At 41.1% G+C, this 19,502-nt stretch overlaps 1 protein-coding gene across 1 annotated transcript in view; it reads left to right on the top strand.

The window, feature by feature from the left end:
* The window catches only part of LOC128048485 (scavenger receptor cysteine-rich type 1 protein M130-like), a 123,224-nt gene that overhangs the window by 86,240 nt on the left and 17,482 nt on the right, over nt 1-19,502 (top strand). Inside the window, exons 12-14 of the mRNA XM_052640886.1 lie at nt 3,821-3,910; nt 10,617-10,925; nt 11,022-11,330. Coding sequence (XP_052496846.1) covers nt 3,821-3,910; nt 10,617-10,925; nt 11,022-11,330 — 708 coding nt within the window. The remainder of the gene's footprint in view (nt 1-3,820; nt 3,911-10,616; nt 10,926-11,021; nt 11,331-19,502) is intronic.

Below are 19,502 nucleotides of genomic sequence, written 5' to 3' on the forward strand. Positions count from 1 at the left end.
TTTGGCATTGTCTTTCTTTGGGATTGGAATGAAAATGGACTCTTTCCAGTCCTGTGGCCACTGCTGAGTTTTCCAAATTTGTTGACATATTGAGTGGAATTCCATCACCTCCACTAGCTATGTTTGTAGTGGAGGTGATGCTTCCTAAGGCCCACTTGACTTCACATTCCAGGATGTCTGGCTCTAGGTGAGTGATCACACCGTCATGATTATTTGGGCCATGAAAATCTTTTTGTACCATTCTTCTGAGTATTCTTGCCACCTCTTCTTAATATCCTCTGCTTCTGTTAGGTCCCTACCATTTCTGTCCTTTATCGAGCCCATCTTTGCATGAAACATTCCCTTGGTATATCTAATTTTCTTGAAGAGATCTCTAGTCTTTTCCATTCTATTGTTTCCTCTATTTCTTTGCATTGATCACTGAGGAAGGCTTTCTTATCTCTCCTTACTATTCTTTGGAACTCTGCATTCAAATGGGTATATATTCCTTTTCTCCTTTGCTTTTTGCTTCTGTTCTTTTCACAGCTATTTGTAAGGCCTTCTCAGACAGCCATTTTGGGTTTTTGCATTTCCTTTTCTTGGGGATGGTCTTGATCCCTGTCTCTTGTATGGTGTCACGAACCTCTGTCTGTAGCTTTGTGGTATAGTTTAAAGTCAGGCAGGTTGATTCCTCCAGTTCCATTCTTCTTTCTCAAGATTGCTTTGGCTATTCAAGGTTTTTTGTATTTCCATATAAATTGTGAAATTATTTGTTCTACCAATACCATTGTAGCCTTATAGGGATTGCATGGAATATATAGATTGCTTTGGGTAGTGTACTCATTTTCACTATATTGATTCTTTTGATTAATGAACATGGTATATTTCTCCAACTATTTGTGTCATCTTTGATTTCTTTCAGCAGTATTTTATAGTTTTCTATATATAGGTCTTTTGTTTCTTTAGGTAGATTTATTCCTAAGTATTTTATTTTTTTCATTGCAACAGTGAATGGAATTTTTTCCTTAATTTCTCTTTCTGTTTTCTTAATTGATCCACCTGCTTTATGTTCCCTTTTCTCGCCTTTTCTTTCTTCCTTTAGTATTAAATAAAATCTGTTATTATTTCAGATTTTCCTTTTTCCTTTGATTTTCAGCAGCTTTACTAGGAGTGGGGGTTTTCATACTCTTCTATTTATCTTTTGAAAAATTATCTACCATTATATCTTCAAATATGACTTCTGTAGTTCTGTCTCTCTGTCTCTAGATCTCTTCTCCCTCTCCTCCTCCTCTTTCTTCTGCTTCTCATCTCTCATCTTTAGCACTCCTCTGAAAGAGGTGAAAGTGAAGTCACTCAGTCGTGTCTGACTCTTTGCAACCCCATGGATTGTAGCCTACCAGGCTTCTCCATCCATGGGATTTTCTAGGCAAGAGTACTGGAGTGGATTGCCATTCCCTTCTCCAGGGGATCTTCCTGACTCAAGAATTGAACCCAGGTCTCCTGCATTGCAGGCAGACACTTTTACCATCTGAGCCACCAGGGAACACATTAGGATTCTTCTAAGTCACTATATTCTGGGTTCTATCTAAAATTCTTTTAACTTATTCATTCACTTTTTAAGGTTGGCAATGGTTTCTTTGATATTTTTATTTATTAATGATTATTTGGTATTTTTTCATCTTTTTATTCTCTCTTTTCCCCTAAATACATTGATCATAGTTAAAATCCTTATCTGCCAAGTCCAACATTTCTATCATGTGTGTCTTTGCATTCTCTTATCTTCTGTTTTTCACTTTGATCATTTGTCGTGTTATCCTATCTTGTCAAATATCATGTTATTTTTTATTGAGTGCTATAAATTATATATGAAAAAGTAAGCTATTCCTGATACGTTTACTAACACTTATAAAGATTTACCCTTTGTTTTGCTAGACAGGTAGGGAGAAGGGGTATATGTCACTCAAACATCTAAATATAACCTAAAACTGAGCTATAACAAGTGTGGGTTTCCATTTTGGTAGCACTCAGTCCACCTCTGGTTTTTCTGTCCCTGTGACATGGACTTTCAGAGATTTCAGTTCAGAGCCTGGATTCTTTGGTAGCTCAGTACCCAAAAGAATGAGAAAGACTCTGCTTTCCAAGTCTTTTTATGTAGTTCTTTAGCTTCCTGCCCTCCTCAGCTTATATACTGGGCAGATATTTGAGGAGAAAACCTGCTGTGTGAGAGGCTCTCAAGACTCTAGTTTTGTCACTCCAGCACCAGGTAAACCCCAAATTATTCTGGCTACCTGTCACAACAGTAGTCCTCTGCTTGCCCAAGCCCAGATTCTGAATCATTAAATTATGCAATGAATTGGCAAATTCTCACAGAGAAAAAGAAGCTATAGATCCTGGACTAACATTGAAATAATCGCCACTCTTTAGAATTTCAGCATATTTAGTCCATGTTGTGTTAACAAATGTCGAATACATTTACTGTTTCTTCAAAAATATTTTCCAGCTTTTAAAGTTGTATCCAGCAAGACCCAGAAAGACACATTGGCTTGCTGTGAACTCCTCCATTCTCCCTGGAAGTGGAAAATTTTAGGTTTAATTCTCTAGTTCATTATTTACTTAAAGTGCAGCACTGATAGACATTATTTAACCTTTCTTTATGTCACTTTTATGTATAAAAGGAGAGAAGAATACATTGAGTCTGTTAATCTTATTTGTTTAAGGGCTTTCAGAGCAGGAATATAACTTATTTCTGCTCAGTAATAGAACTAGAAGGGTTCGCCGGTGGCTCAGTGGTTAGGATGAAAGACACTGGTTAGGTCGCTGGGTCAGGATGATCCCCTGGAGGAGGGCATGGCAACCCACTCTGGTATTCTTGCCTGGAGAATCCCATGGGCAGAGAAGCCTGGAGGGCTACAGTTCATAAGGTCTTAAAGAGTCAGACATGACTAAAGCGACTAAGCACACATACACACTATTTTCCCCTCAAGATCACATAACTCCAAAATTTGAATAGAGATATTCTTGACACAAAGTCCAAGGAAGGGTTGTATGTTTGGGGGAGCAGAAGAACATTCTCTGATTCCCAGTGGAATCTGGCCAATGTCAATCAATGTTACCTGACATCATCTCTCATGCAAATTGTTCAATCCACTCAAAAAGATCACATTTTTTTAAAGCTAAGTATCCAGATCTGAAGTCTGAAGCTTAGAACCGAAAGTGAAATATTCTGGGGGTAAACCAAGACATCTCAGAACCCATTTGTTTTTCAGTTCTGAATGACTGTACCAAGGAGAAGGATTCTAATGGTAGATGATTCATGATTGCTATCTGAGGCATCTGATGAAGCCAGTTCCTGACTCCACTCCATTTAATCAACCCCTTTAACTCTTAGGTCAATGGCATCAAACTGTGTGTGGTTTGTAAGGAATCCATCCAGCTGCCGACTTGTTCCTGTGACTCTGAACTCATTTAACTGCTCTGAGAAAAGAGACCAACATTTCCTGTAAATCTTTCTCAGATGCTGTGCAGAACTCTACAGATCAGAATGTTAACTCTGATATGACCTTGTAACACCTTCTGTCTCAGACTACTCTCTAGAGTGTTTTCAACTTTATATTTCCTGTTTTATTTTCCTCCTATTTTTCAACCTTATTAATTCTCTTGCCACTGCTATAAGAAACCAGACCCAGCTGCTGCCCCAGTGCAATGACTCTATTTCAGAATCAGCAGAGTCTGCAGCCTCAGAGGAGAGCGCCCCTTACTGCTCAGGTGAAGGTTCCACAGGACAGAAGACCCTTCTCATTCCCCATGTCAACGCCCTATTGTCCCATTTCTCTCTCCTCAGGCAGCAGACAGCTCCGCCTGGTGGACGGGGGCGGTCCCTGCGCCGGGAGAGTGGAGATCCTTCACCAGGCCTCCTGGGGCACCATCTGTGGTTACAACTGGGACCTGAACGATGCCCGCGTGGTATGCAGACAGCTGGGCTGTGGAAAAGCCCTCGAAGCCACTTTCTCTTCTTCCTTTGGGGCGGGATCAGGGCCCATTTGGCTGGACAACGTGGGGTGCACAGGAAAGGAGTCCCACGTGTGGAGGTGCCCTTCCCGGGGCTGGGGAAAGCACTACTGCGATCATAGCCTGGATGCAGGAGTCATCTGCTCAGGTATGGTCAGTTCATGCCCACCAGCGGGGAGAATGGAAGTTCCAAGAAAGCTGGTGTCTGATCGGAGGGACAATAGGGGATGGGTGGACTAGAGAGGACTGAGACAACTATCCATCCTCCCTGAGTGCCGTGTAGCTGTGAGCAATGAGCTTCATGTACTTTGCTCTTACAAGTCTCTGCTATTCTTTTCTTCTCCAGTGGTCTTACCTGACACTAAAATAGCTTTGTTGATTCTCCCAGTTAAAATAAATCTTCATAATTTTTTTCATAATTCACTTTTTGTAAGAGTGAAACATTTGCTAGCAGCCACATACACACTCTCTTTGCACACGAAGGCTATGAGAGGCAGGGATAAAAATGAGGATACTTTCCTGGGTGATGTTTTTTCTGTACAAACAATGTGAGACATTTATTTTGCACTAAGTTAGTATGAGTGGAAGCTACTCCTACTATAGGAGGATATCATTTACATATAGAGGGTATCCCTACAGAGGATATCATTTAACAGATCAGAGATTCTTATAGATTTGTGCCAGATTTCAAGTTTCCTTTGCAAATTTAGACATAAATGTTCATAGTTCTTTGATGGTAGAGAACGGTTGATGAAATGCTCTGACTCATATATTCCTCCATTGTTACTAGAAAAGTCTCTCGCTCAAATTTTTCCTTTAAAATATCTGTATAAATGAAACTTGGAGGAACACTTAGCCATGTACTGACAAGTCAAGGTGGAGGTAAGAAAACTTGAATTTCTGTGTTTTATGATAACAGGTTATATAGTTTATACTTGATGACTTCAGTGATATAAGAGAATTGCATTTGGGGGCTTATTTGGAGTACGTGGACAAATATAATTTTTGAAGAAGGTGGAAAAGGTTTTATAGTAGCTGGGAGGAAGGCAAACGGCAATGGGAGCTGATGAAGGTAACTGTGAGGTTCTCTGAGCAGCACTGAGGGGCCAGGTGTTGGTGTGAAGGATGCTACATGTCCCTAAGGACACAGGATGTGTATACAGCAAGAGACTAGACAAGGATATATCTTTATTGTATTTAGTATCTTTACTCACATCAGATTTCTATTTAGTAGTTTTCTTGGAATTTTCCCACACTTATTCTTCCATGTAAATTTTAAAATCAAGTAGAAAATAAAAATGATGCACTATATCTCAGAAGTCTCTATCTTGATATGTACAAAACTATTGATTATTCAGCATATATTTGAATATTTCACATGTATCAGGGTATATAAAACAGAATACAAGAAATACTTCTTTCTTGTTCTTTCTAAATTTTTAATCTCATAGAATTAATATAACAATGTCAATAACCTCAGATATGCCGATGACACCACCCTAATGGAAGAAAGTAAAGAGGAACAGAGGAGAGCCTCTTGATGAAAGCAGAAGAGAAGAGTGAAAAAGCTGGCTTGCAACTCCACATTCAAAAAACTAATATCATGGCATCCAGTCCCATCACTTCATGACAAAGAGATGAGGAAAAAATGAAAACAGAGATAGACTTTATTTTCTTGGGCTCCAAAATCACTGCAGATTATGACTGCAGTCATGAAATTAAAAGATGCTTGCTCCTTGGGAGGAAAGTTATGACAAACCTAGATAGCATATTAAAAGCAGAGACATTAATTAGTGACAAAGGTCCATATAGTCAAAGCTATGTTTTTTTTTTTTTCCAGTAGTTATGTATGGACATGAGAGTTGGATCATAAAGAAGGCTGAGAGCTGAAGAATTGATGCTTTTGAATAGTGGTGTTGGAGAAGACTCTTGAGAGTCCCATGGACAGCAAGGAGATCAAATCAGTCAATCCTAAAGGAAATGAACCATGAATAATTCATTGGAACAATGGATGCTAAAGCTGAAACTCCAATACTTTGGCCACAAGAAGTTCCTCTGCAAGAAGAACTGACTCATTGGAAAAGACCCTGAGGGTGGGAAAGGTTAAAGATGGAGGGGGACAACAGAGGATGAGATGGTTGGATGGCATCACTGACTCAATGGATATGAGTTTGAGTAAACTCAGGGAGATAGTGAAGAACAGGGAAGCCTGGTGTGCTGCAGTCCAAGGGTCACAAAGAGTCGGACACAACTGAGTGACTGAGCAACAAAAGCAACCAGTTAAATAAAAATGCTTTAATTAGAATGTGTAGCCTATGACCAAACTCCCAGCCAGAGGAGTCTAGGGGTCCTAACCTGGGCCTCTCTGTTCAGTTCAGTCACTAAGTTGTGTCTGACTCTTTGTGAACCCATGAATTGCAGCATGCCAGGCCTCCCTGTCCATAACCAATGTCCATACCCCGTGTCCAAGGTAAGAGAAGCCCAAGTAAGACGGTAGGTGTTGCGAGAGGTATCAGAGGGCAGACACCCTAAGCATAATCACAGAAAACTAGTCAATCTAATCACATGGACCACAACAGCTTTGTCTAACTCAATGAAACTAAGCCATGCTACCCATGATGGGCGGGTCATGGTGGAGAGGCCTGACAGAATGTCGTCCACTGGACAAGGGAATGGCAAACCACTGCAGTATTCTTGCCTTAAGAACCCCATGAACAGTGTGAAAAGCCAAAATGATAGAATACTGAAAGAGAAACTCCCCAGGTCGGTAGGTGCCCAATATGCTACTGGAGATCAGTGGAGAAATAACTCCAGAAAGAATGATGAGATGGAGCCAAAGCAAAAACAACACCCAGTTGTGAATGTGACTGGTGATGGAAGCAAGGTCCCATGCTGTAAAGAGCAATATTGCATAGGAACCTGGAATGTTAGGTCCATGAATCAAGGCAAATTGGAAGTGGTCAAACAGGAGATGGCAAGAGTGAATGTCAACATTCTACGAATGAGCAAACTAAAATGGACTGGAATGGGTGAATTTAACTCAGATGACCATTATATCTACTACTGTGGGCAGGAATCCCTTAGAAGAAGTGGAGTAGCCATCATGGTCAATAAGAGTCTGAAATGCAGTCAGTTCAGCTCAGTCGCTCAGTCGTGTCCAACTCTTTGTGACCCCATGAATCGCAGCACGCCAGGCCTCCCTGTCCATCACCAACTCCTGGAGTTCACTCAGACTCATGTCCATTGAGTCCGTGATGCCATCCAGCCATCTCATCCTCTGTCATCCCCTTCTCCTCCTGCCCCCAATCCTTCCCAGCATCAGAGTCTTTTCCAATGAGTCAACTCTTCGCATGAGGTGGCCAAAGTACTGGAGTTTCAGCTTTAGCATCATTCCTTCCAAAGAAATCCCAAGGCTGATCTCCTTCAGAATGGACTGGTTGGATCTCCTTGCAGTCCAGTGGACTCTCAAGAGTCTTCTCCAACACCATAGTTCAAAAGCAGTACTTGGATGCAATCTCAAAAACGACAGAATGATCTCTGTTCGTTTCCAAGGCAAACCATTCAATATCATGGTAATTCATGTCTATGCCCCAACCAGTAACACTGAAGAAGCTGAAGCTGAACGGTTCTATGAAGACCTACAAGACCTTTTAGAACTAACAGCCAAAAAAGATATCCTTTTCATTATAGGGGACTGGAATGCAAAAGTAGGAAGTCAAGAAACACCTAGGGTAACAGGCAAATTTGGCCTTGGAATATGGAATGAAGCAGGGCAAAGGCTAATAGAGTTTTGCCAAGAGAACACACTAGTTATAGCAAACACCCTCTTCTAAAAACATAAGAGAAGACTCTATACATGGACATCACCAGATGGTCAACACCAAAATCAGACTGATTATATTCTTTGCATACAAAGATGGAGAAGCTCTATACAGTCAGCAAAAACAAGACCGGGAGCTGACTGTGGCTCAGACCATGAGTTCCTTACTGCCAAATTCAGACTTAAAGTGAAGAAAGTAAGGAAAACCACTAGACCATTCAGGTTTGACCTAAATCAAATCCCTTATGATTATACAGTGGAAGTGAGAAATAGATTTAAGGGACTAGATCTGATAGATAGAGTGCCTGATGAACTACGAACGGAGGTTTGTGACATTGTACAGGAGACAGGGATCAAGATCATCCCCATGGAAAAGAAATGCAAAACAGCAAAATGGCTGTCTGGGGAAGCCTTACAAATAGCTGTGAAAAGAAGAGAAGTAAAAAGCAAAGGAGAAAAGGAAAGATATAAGCATCTGAATGCAGAGTTCCAAAGAATAGCAAAGAGAGATAAGAAAGCCTACCTCAGCGATCAATGCAAAGAAATAGAGGAAAACAACAGCATGGGAAAGACTAGAGATCTCTTCAAGAAAATTAGAGATATCAAGGGAACATTTCATGCAAATATGGGCTCAATAAAGGACAGAAATGGTAGGGACCTAACAGAAGCAGAAGATATTAAGAAGAGGTGTCAAGAATACACAGAAGGACTCTACAAAAAAGATCTTCATGCCCAAGATAATCACGATGGTGTGATCATTCACCTAGAGCCAGACATCCTGGAGTGTGAAGTCAAGTGGGCCTTAGAAAGTATCATTACGAACAAAGCTAGTGGAGGTGATGGAATTCCAGTTGAGCTATTTGAAATCCTGGAAGATGATGCTGTGAAAGTGCTGCACTCAATATGTTAGCAAATTTGTAAAATTCAGCAGTGGCCACAGGACTGGAAAAGGTCAATTTTCATTCCAATCCCAAAGAAAGGCAATGCCAAAGAATGCTCAAACTACCGCACAATTGCACTCATCTCACACGCTAGTAAAGTAATGCTTACAATTCTCCAAGCCAGGCTTCAGCAATACGTGAACTGTGAACTTGCAGATGTTCAAGCTGGTTTTCGAAAAGGCAGAGGAACCAGAGATCAAATTCCCAACATCCACTGGATCATGGTAAAAGCAAGAGAGTTCCAGAAAAACATCTATTTCTGCTTTATTGACTATGCCAAAGCCTTTGGCTGTGTGGATCACAATAAACTGTGGGCCTCTTTGGGGAGATGGAAATGGATAAATAATAAAAGGCAAGCAGATCATCCTCTCTCTTATCATTCATTCTTATATCAGTGGTCAAGCTAATACTTCAATTCTTTAATTTCTGTTGTGTCTTTTCTGTTTTTTCCTGCTCTCTATAGTGGATTTTTATTTTGTTACATCATTCTTTTTGAGAATTCAAAGTTCACATACTTATGCAATCAGAGTCTTTGACCAGGACAAATTCCACCATGTACATAAATAACCATGAGCACACCCAGAAACCATGCAAATTATTTTAAAAAAATTGTTCTTTATGATGTGCAAGGATTGTTTCCAATTGAATTACCTTTTCTGTATCCAAATATGGTCCCTGAAGGATGAAATCATGATCATGAGTCCTTTCTTTGGTCTCTCTCTCATACTCCATCCACTCCCCGTTTAACTCACCCCACCTCACTCCCTACAGAAGTTCTTCCCTTTAAGAGTCTCCTTTCCATCTATTTGTAGCTCTTAAGATTGTTTCTTCTTTTGTGCACTGGGGGAAATGGGAAAGGGTAGCACTGTCAGGTGGAAAATGGGAGGAGCACAGGTGATAATAGGTGTTAAAATCTTGCTGAACATGTATTGGTTTCCAAACCTATGTTTCACCCCTATTGAGTCTTTTGCAGTTTAGAAATCACTAAAAAATATATGGCTTGTTTGCTCTCTGCTCTCTTCCTTTCACTATACTTTTTTATAGCTTGCTGGTTTCTTATCTCAGAAATCCAAATAAGAAAGGCATGTGCAGTTGGCATATAGATAGGGTTAGAATACATCAAATTCTTATCACTCCTTTACATTTGCTAAGTATCTCATGTCTAGTATGAAATAATCAACTAACTCAGTTGTCTGGCATAATCCCACTGAGACTTCACTTTCTCTCAGCTGTGTTCATAAATCCTAGGTCTTTAAGAAAGATGGCTAGGATCATTCCCTCCCTCTCCTATGACCCTCTGAGCTTTCATCATTTCTGTGAGCAATTTCTTTCACAATTAAATTACCTAATTGTGACCTAATGCCTGTATCAGATCCAGCCTGCATGATGTTCCCTGTCCTCAGTGACTTGAATATTGGCTCTGAGAGAAAACTGGCCAGAATTCTAGCCCCAGAAATATCAGGATGACCTTCTAAACTTCTCTGACTCTTAGGCCTCTAACCTCTTGAATCCCATGGACCTTTTTCACTCTCACTTCAGCTCTGCACCCACGTTTGAATGACTACCACTGTGCAGTTTCTTTGGGCACTGTAGTTTCCAGGCCCCCAGATAGGAATTAACATTCCTAACCAATATATATTCTCGGGATTCAGCCATTCCGAACTGACCCTGCAATCCTTCTGGATATCTCTTCAGAAACTTGCTCATGAAAATGCAATTTGACAATGACAGTCAAATTCTCTCTTCTTATCTCCTCTTATTCCACTGCTGGAAAGAAAAGCTTTCCCACCTTTGCCTGTGAGGTGTTGTTTCCGATTGTCAAGCCAGGTTCATGAACACTCACTGGGTTTGTTCTTTGTTTCTCTTAGGATTTGTGCGTCTGGCTGGAGGGGATGGGCCCTGCTCAGGGCGAGTAGAAGTGCATTCTGGAGAAGCCTGGACCCCAGTCTCTGATGGAAACTTCACACGCCCCACTGCTCAGGTCATCTGTGCAGAGCTGGGTTGTGGGAAGGCTGTGTCTGTCCTGGGACAAGTACCCTTCAGAGAGTCCGATGGCCGGGTCTGGGCTGAAGAGTTCAGGTGTGAGGGGGAGGAGCCTAAGCTCTGGTGGTGCCCCAGAGTGCCCTGTCCAGGGGGCACTTGTCACCACAGTGGAGCTGTTCAGGTTGCCTGTTCAGGTGAGATGCATGGCAAGACTTAACATCCACGTACAATCGGTTCAGCTAAAAAAAAAAAAAAAAAGACTTTGCTGAAATCCTGTCTTTTTCTATTAGTGTACACAGACATCCGGCTTATGAAAAATGGTACCTCTAATTGTGAGGGGCAGGTGGAGATGAATATTTCTGGACGATGGAGAGCATTCTGTGCCTCCCACTGGAGTCTGGCCAATGCCAATGTTGTCTGTCGTCAGCTCGGCTGTGGAGTCGCCATCTCCACCCCAAATGGGGCAGAAGGAAGTGATCAGCTCTGGAAAGCCCGATTTCACTGCTCAGGGACTGAGTCCTTCCTGTGGAAATGCCCTATGACTGCCCTGGGTGTTCCTGACTGTTCCCATGGCAATAAGGCCTCTGTGATCTGCTCAGGTAAGAGAGGGAAGGGCTACTATACTTAGGATGCTCCTGGAGTGAAATGTCCCCAGAGCTGAGAGTAAGGGAAAACAGGCTTAAAAAGGAAGATATTCTGTAGTGAAATGTTTATTCTTGTTACTGAACTCAGGTTTCAGGAATCCAATACTGAGAGAAAAGTGTGGGGTAAAATTAAAGACAGCTTTATTGAGGAAAGAAGCAGTTCTGGGGAGACAGAGGACTAATGTACCAAGAACCAGCTCTTACCTGCGGATCAGGGCCAGGAGTTTTTAAATGGGAATTTCAGAAGTGCACAGGTGGAGGTTTTGTCAGCTCTGACAAAATGTGGTCCACTAGAGAAGGGAATCACAAACCACTTCAGTGTTCTTGCCTTGAAAGCCCCATGAACAGTATGAAAAGGCAAAAAGATAGGAGACTGAAAGATGAACTCCCCAGGTCGGCAGGTGCCCAATATGCTACTGGAGATCAGTGGAGAAATAACTCCAGAAAGAATGAAGAGATGGAGCCAAAGCAGAAACAACACACAGTAGTGGATGTGACTGGTGATGGAAGCAAGGTCTGATGCTGTAAAGAGCAATACTGCATAGGAACCTGGAATGTTAGGTCCATGAATCAAGGCAAATTGGAAGTAGTCAAACAGGAGATGGCAAGAGTGAATGTTGACATTTTAGGAATCAGTGAACTAAAAAGGACTGGAATGGGTGAATTTAACTCAGATGACCATTATATCTACTACTGTGGGCAAGAATCCCTTAGAAGAAACGGAGTAGCCATCATGGTCAACAAAAGAGTCCTAAATGCAGTACTTGGATGCAATCTCAAAAATGATAGAATGATCTCGGTTCATTTCCAAGGCAAACCATTTAATATCATGGTAATCCAAGTCTATGCCCCAACCAGTAACACTGAAGAATCTGAAGTTGAAAGGTTCTATGAAGCACCTATGAGACCCTCTAGACACTAACAACAAAAAAAAGATGTCCTTTTCATTATAGGGGACTGGAATGCAAAAGTAGGAAGTCAAGAGACATGTGGAATAGCAGGTAAATTTGGAGTACAAAATGGAGTGCAAAATGAAGCAGGACAAAGGCTAACAGAGTTTTGCCAAGAGAACACACTGGTCATAGCAAACACCCTCTTCCAACAACACAGGAGAAGACTCTACACATGGACATCACCAGATGGTCAACACTGAAATCAGATTGATTATATTCTTTGCATCCAAAGATGGAGAAGCTCTGTATAGTCAGCAAAAACAAGACCAGGAGCTGACTGTGGCTCAGATCATGAACTCCTTATTGGCAAATTTAGACTTAAAGTGAAGAAAGTAGGCAAAACCACTAGACCATTCAGGTATGACCTAAATCAAATCCCTTATGATTATACAGCAGAAGTGAGAAATAGCTTTAAGGGACTAGATCTGATAGAGTACCTGATGAACTATGGATGGAGGTTCATGACATTGTACAGGAGGCAGTGAGAAAGACCATCCCCAAGGGAAAAAAAATGCCAAAAAGCAAAATGGCTGTCTCAGGAACCCTTGCAAATAGCTGAGAAAAGAAGGGAAGCAAAAAGCAAAGGAGAAAAGGAAAGATATAAGGATCTGAATGCAGAGTTCCAAAGAATAGCAAGGAGAGATAAGAAAGCCTTCCTCAGTGATCAGTGCAAAGAAACAGAGGAAAACAATAGAATGGGAAAGACTAGAGATCTCTTCAAGAAAATTAGAGATACCAAGACAAAATTTTCAAAGATGGGCATGACAAATGACAGAAATGTTATGGGTCTACCAGAAGCAGAAGATATTAAGAAGAGGTGGCAAGAATACACAGAAGAACTATGCAAAAAGATCTTCATGACCCAGATAACCAATATGGTGTGTTCACTCACCTAGAGCCAGACATCCTGGAATGCGAAGTCAAATGGGCCTTAAGAAGCATCACTATGAATAAAGCTAGTGGAGGTGATGGATTCCAGTTGAGCTCTTTCAAATCCTAAAAGGTGATGCTGTGAAAGTGCTACACTCAATATGCCAGCAAATTTGTAAAATTCAGCAGTGGCCACAGGACTGGAAAATGTCAGTTTTCATTCCAGTCCCAAAGAAAGGCAATGACAAAGAACGCTCAAATTAAAGCACAGTTGTACTCATCTCACACACTAGTAAAGTAATGCTCAAAATTCTCCAAGTCAGGCTTCAACAGTACATGGACCATGAAATTTCAGATGTTCAAGCTGGATCTAGAAACGGCAGAGGAAACAGAGATCAAATTGCTACATTACTGGATCATCAAGAAAGCAAGAGAGTTCCAGAAAAACATCTACTTCTGCTTTATTGAATATGCTAAAGCCTTTGACTGCATGGATCACAACAAACTGTAGAAAATTCTTCAAGAGATAGGAATACCGGACCACCTTATCTGCCTCTTGAGAAATCTGTATGCAGGTCAGGAAGCAACAGTTAGAGCTGGACATGGAACAACAGATGGATTCCAAATAGGGAAAGGAGTATGTCAAGGCTGTATATTGTCACCCTGCTTATTTAACTTATACACAGAGTACGTCAAGCTAAACGTAGGGTTGAATCAAGCACAAGCTGGAATTCTGGTGGCTGAGACGGTAAAGCGTCTGTCTGCAATGCAGGAGACCTGGGTTCCATCCCTGAGTCAGGAAGATCCCCTGGAGAAGGAAATGACAGCCCACTCCAGTACTCTTGCCTGGAAAATCCCATGAATGGAGGAGACTGGTAGGCTACAGCCCATGGGGTTGCCAAGAGTAGGACATGACTGAGCGATGTCACTTTCACTTTCAAACTATTATTATTTTTTTCCTATTTGACTGTTTTCCTTTGTTTCTGATTTTTGTTCATTTCTGTGATTAAATTTATTCTTTAATTAGGTTTTTCTACAAACGGAGACAGGTGGAGGACATGAGGGTGGTCTGTCCTGAGAAGGCTCTGTAAGGTCCTGCTCCATAGCATTCTCATTGTTCACTCATTTTCTCAGGGGAAAAAAGTGTTAAGAAATGCTAAGAAGTGCTATGTCAGGGAAAGAAATGCCTAGATGAATACTATTTTTTTTTTATGAAACATTATTATTTAAGGATAATAATAGAGAACAAAGTACAAACAAGAAGTGTACACCTAGGTCATATTCCCCAGCCTAGATCTACAAAGAGAACATTCACAGCACCACAGAATCACTATTGCCTCCCAATAGCCGTGTCCTCCTCCTCCCCAGGGAAGACTGCTTACCTAAGACTTGTACTGCCATAGAATATTTTCTCAGTGTGTGAACTTTATGTAAAACCATACAGTATGTTTTCTTTGTGTCTAATTTCTTTGACTCCAAACTGTGTTTGAGATTCACTCATGATGTTGTTTATGGCAACATTTTTATTCACTTTTATTATTATATAGTATTCCTTTGAATAACCACATGATCCATTCAAGTAATGGCAGAGATTTGAATTTATTTCCAGTTCTTGACTATTACAAATGCAATGGTGCAAATTACCATGATGCTGACTTTCAGCAAAAGTATTTATTATGATTTTTGTGTGTTTAATTCTTGGTCTTATATTTTTATTTTCTTAATGGTATGCTGTACTTCAGTGAGCCAAGTTACTCATCTTAGGTTTGACTTATCAACTTTTTTTCTGTCCATGTAGTGCTCTTTCCGTCAGTCAGTTCAGTTCAATCGCTCAGTCATGTCTGACTCTTTGCAACCCCATGGACTGCAGCATGCCAAGCTTTCCTGTCCTTCACCATCTCCTGGAGCTTGGTCAATTTCATATCTATTGAGTCACTGATAACATCCAATCATCTCATCCTCTGTCATCCCCTTCTCCTCCTGCCTTCAATCTTTCTCCGCATCAGAGTCTTTACCAATGGGTCAGTTCTTATCATGTGGCCAAAGAATTGGAGCTTCAGCTTCAGTATCAGTCTTTCCAATGCATATTCAGGATTGATTTCCTTTAGGATTGACTGATCTCCTTGCGGTCAAAGGGACTCTCAAGCATCTTCTCCAACACCACAGTTCAAAAGCATCAATTCTTCGGCGCTCAGCTTTCTTTATGGTCCAACTCTCACATCCATACATGACTACTGAAGAAACCAAAGCTTTGTTGGACCTTCATTGGCAAAGTAATGTCTCTACTTTTTTAATATGCTATGTAGGTTGGTCATAGCTTTTCTTACAAGGAGCAAGAGTCTTTTAATTTCATGGCTGCAGTCACAATCTGCAGTGATTTTGGAGCCCAAGAAAAGAACGTCTCTCACTGTTACCACTGTTTCCCCATATATTTGCATGAAGTGATGGGAACAAATGCCATGATCTTCGTTTTTTGAATGTTGAGTTTTAAGCCAACATTTTCAGTCACCTCTTTCACTTACATCAAGAAGCCCTTTAATTCCTCTTCACTTTCTGCCATAAGGGTGGCGTCGTCTGCATATCTGAGATTATTGATATTTCTGTCAGCAATCTTAACTCCAGGTTGTACTTCATCCAGCCTGGCATTTTGCATGATGTACTCTGCATATAAGTTAAATAAGTAGAGTAACAATATACAGCCTTGAAGTACTCCTTTCTCAGTTTTGAACCAGTCCATTTTTCCAGTCCACAGAGCTCCTTATATTCTTCTGAAAAGAACTTTGTCTACTCCAAAATCACAAAAATGTTCTCTGAGAATATCTCACAGAAGTGTAATTATTTTTCCTTTGCGTATAATTGTACATTGCTTCTAGGATTGATATCTCTGTAGGATAGGGTCAAGTGTCATGTTTTCATATGGGCATCCAGTTGACTCTGAATCTTTTTTCTGAAAAGACTATTCCCCACTGCAGTGTCAGCTTTATGATAAGTGAAAGGGCACCTATTCCCCATAGCAGTGTCAGCTTTGTGATAAGTGAAAGAGCACATATGCCTGAGTACTTCTTTTAGACTCTATTCTGTTCCACTGTATCATTTGTCTATCCTTGCACCCGTTCTACATTTTCTCAATTATTGTAACTTCAATAAGTCTTGAACCTTCTCTGGTGACTCAGATGGTAAAGAATCTGCCTGCAATGTGGGAGACCTGGATTTGATCCCTAGGTTGGGAAGATCCCCTCGAGAAGGCCATGGCAACCCACTTCAGTATTCTTGCCTGGAGAACCGTCATGGACAAAGGAGCCTGGTGGGCTTCAGTCTGTTTGGTCACAAAGAGTTTGACATGACTGAGTGACTAAGCACACATAGTAAGTCTGAGTTCAGTTCAGTCACTCAGTCATGTTTGACCTTTTGTGACCCCATGGACTGCAGCATGCCAGGCCTCCCTGTCCATCACCAACTCCCGGTGTTTACTCAAACTCCTGTACATTGAGTCGATGATGGCATCCAACTACCTTATCCTCTGTCGTTCCCTTCTTCTCCTGCCTTCACTCTTTCCCAGTATCAGAGTCTTTCCCAATAAGTCAGTTCTTTGCATCAGGAGGCCAAAGTATGGAAGTTTCAGCTTCATTATCAGTCCTTCCAATGAATATTCAGGACTGATTTCATTTAGGATTGACTGGTTGGATCTCCTTGCAGTCCAAGGAACTCTCAAGAGTCTTCTCCAATACTACAGTTCAAAAGCATCAATTTTTCAGCTTGGCGCAACTCTCACATCCACATAGGCTGGAAAAACCATAGCTTTGACCAGACAGACTTTTGTTGGCAAAGCGATGTCTCTGCTTTTTAATATGCTGTCTAAATTGGTCATAACTTTTCTTCCAAGGAGTAAGAATCTTTTAATTTCATGGCTGCAGTCACCATCTGCAATGATTTTGGAGCCCCCAAAAGTAAAGTCTCTCAGTGTTTCCATTGTTTCCCCATCTATTTGCCATGAAGTGATGGGACTGGATGCCATGATCTTAGTTTTCTGAATGTTGAGTTTTAAGCCAACTTTTTCCACTCTCCTCTTTCACTTTCATGAAGAGTCTCTTTAGTTCTTCTTCACTTTCTGCCATAAAGGTGGTGTCATCTGCATTTCTGAGGTTACTGATATTTCTCCCAGCAATCTTGATTCCTGGGTAACTTTAATTTAAAGAAGTTATGTTGTTGTTTCTCTTGCCAGCTGTTTAGGTCATTCTTGGGTTATGTATTTTGTATACATTTTTGAGCTGAAGCTCCAGTACTTTGGCCACCTGGGGTGAAGAGCTGACTCATTTGAAAAGACCCTTAAGCTGGGAAAGATTGAAATTGGGAGGAGAAGGTGACAGAGGATGAGATGGTTGGATCGCATCACTGACTCAATGGACGTGAGTTTGAGTGAACTCTGGGAGTTGGTGATGGACTGGGAGGCCTGATGTGTTTCAGTCCATGGGGCTGCAAAGAGTTGCACATGACTGAGTGACTGAACAATAACATAAATTTTGAATCAGCTTGTCATGTTTCAAACACACAAAAGCATAAGGGAATTTGATTGCAGTTAGATTTAATCTGTATATAAATTTGAGAATTATTGACTTTGACAGCACTGAGTTTCCAAATTCATTGGCAAAATATATTCCTTCGTTCCGTTAGGTCTTGAATTTCTCTCAAATGTTTTGCACATCTTTAACTAGGTTTTCTCCTAGGCATTTTATGGGTTTGATGTTATTCAGTCAGTCACTTCAGTCACTCAGTCGTGTCTGACTCTCTGCAACCCCATGGACTGCAGCACACCAGGCCTCCTTGTCCATCACCAATTCCTGGATTCCTCCCAAACTCATGTCCATCGAGTCAGTGATGCCACACAACCATCCTATCCTATGTCATCTCCTTCTTCTCCTGCCTTCAATCTTTCCCAGCATCAAGGTCTTTTCAAATGAGTCAGCTCTTCACATTAGGGGGCCAAAGTATTGGAGTTTCAGCATCAACATCAGTCCTTCCAATGAACACCCAGGACTGATCTTCTCTAGGATGGACTGGTTCCCCGTCTAGTTGCCATGAAGTGATGAGACCAGACTCCATGATCTTAGTTTTCTAGATGTTGAGCTTTAAGCCAACTTTTTCACTCTCCTTTTTCACTTTCATCAAGAGGCTGTTTAGTTCTTCTTCACTTTCTGCCATAAGGATGGTGTCATCTGCATATCTGAGGTTATCAATATTTCTCATGGCAGTCTTGATTCCAGCTTGTGCTTCACCCAACCCAGCATTTTGCATGATGTACTCTGCATATAAGTTAAATAAGCCTGGTGTGACTATACAGCCTTGATGTACTCCTTTTCCTATTTGGAACCAGTCTGTTCCACATCCAGTTCTAACTGTTGCTTCCTGACCTGTAGACAGATTTCTCAAGAGGCAGGTCAGGTGATCTGGCATTCCCATCTCTTAAAGAATTTTCTACAGTTTGTTGTGATCCACACAGTCAAAGGCTTTGGCATAGTCAATAAAGCAGAAATAGATGTGTTTCTGGAACTCTCTTGCTTTTTCGATGACCCAGTGGATGTTGGCAATTTGATCTCTGGTTCCTCTGCCTTTTCTAAATGCAGCTTGAACATCTGGAAGTTCATGGTTCATGTTTTGTTGAAGCCCAGTTTGGAGAATTTTGAGCATTACTTTACTACCATTGAGATGAGTGCAATTGTGCAATAGTATGAGCATTCTTTGGCCTTGCCTTTCTTTGGGATTGGAATGAAAACTGACCTTTTCCCATCCTATGGGCACTGCTGAGTTTTCCAAATTTGCTGGCATATTGAGTGTAGCACTTTCACAGCATCATCTTTTAGGATTTGAAAGAACTCAATTGGAATTCCATCACCTCCACTATCTTTGTTCATAGTGATGCTTCTTAGGTCCACTTGACTTCACATTCCAGGAGGTCTGGCTCTAGGTGAGTGATCACACCATTGTGATTATCTTGGTCATGAAGATCTTTTTTGTACCATTCTTCTGTGTATTCGTGCCACCTCTTCTTAATATTTTCTGCTTCTGTTAGGTCCCTACCATTTGTGTCCTTTATTGAGCCAATCATTGCATGAAATATTCCCTTGGGATCTCTCATTTTCTTGAAGAGATCTCTAGTCTTTCTCATTCTATTGTTTTCCTCTGTTTCTTTGCACTGATCACTGAGGAAGGCTTTCTTATCTCTTCTTGCTATTCTTTGGAACTCTGCATTCAAATGGGTATATGTTTCCTTTTTCTTTTTCTTTTCTTCTTTTCACAGCTATTTGTA

Source organism: Budorcas taxicolor, chromosome 5, assembly GCF_023091745.1.
Source record: "Budorcas taxicolor isolate Tak-1 chromosome 5, Takin1.1, whole genome shotgun sequence".
Lineage (NCBI taxonomy): Eukaryota > Metazoa > Chordata > Mammalia > Artiodactyla > Bovidae > Budorcas > Budorcas taxicolor.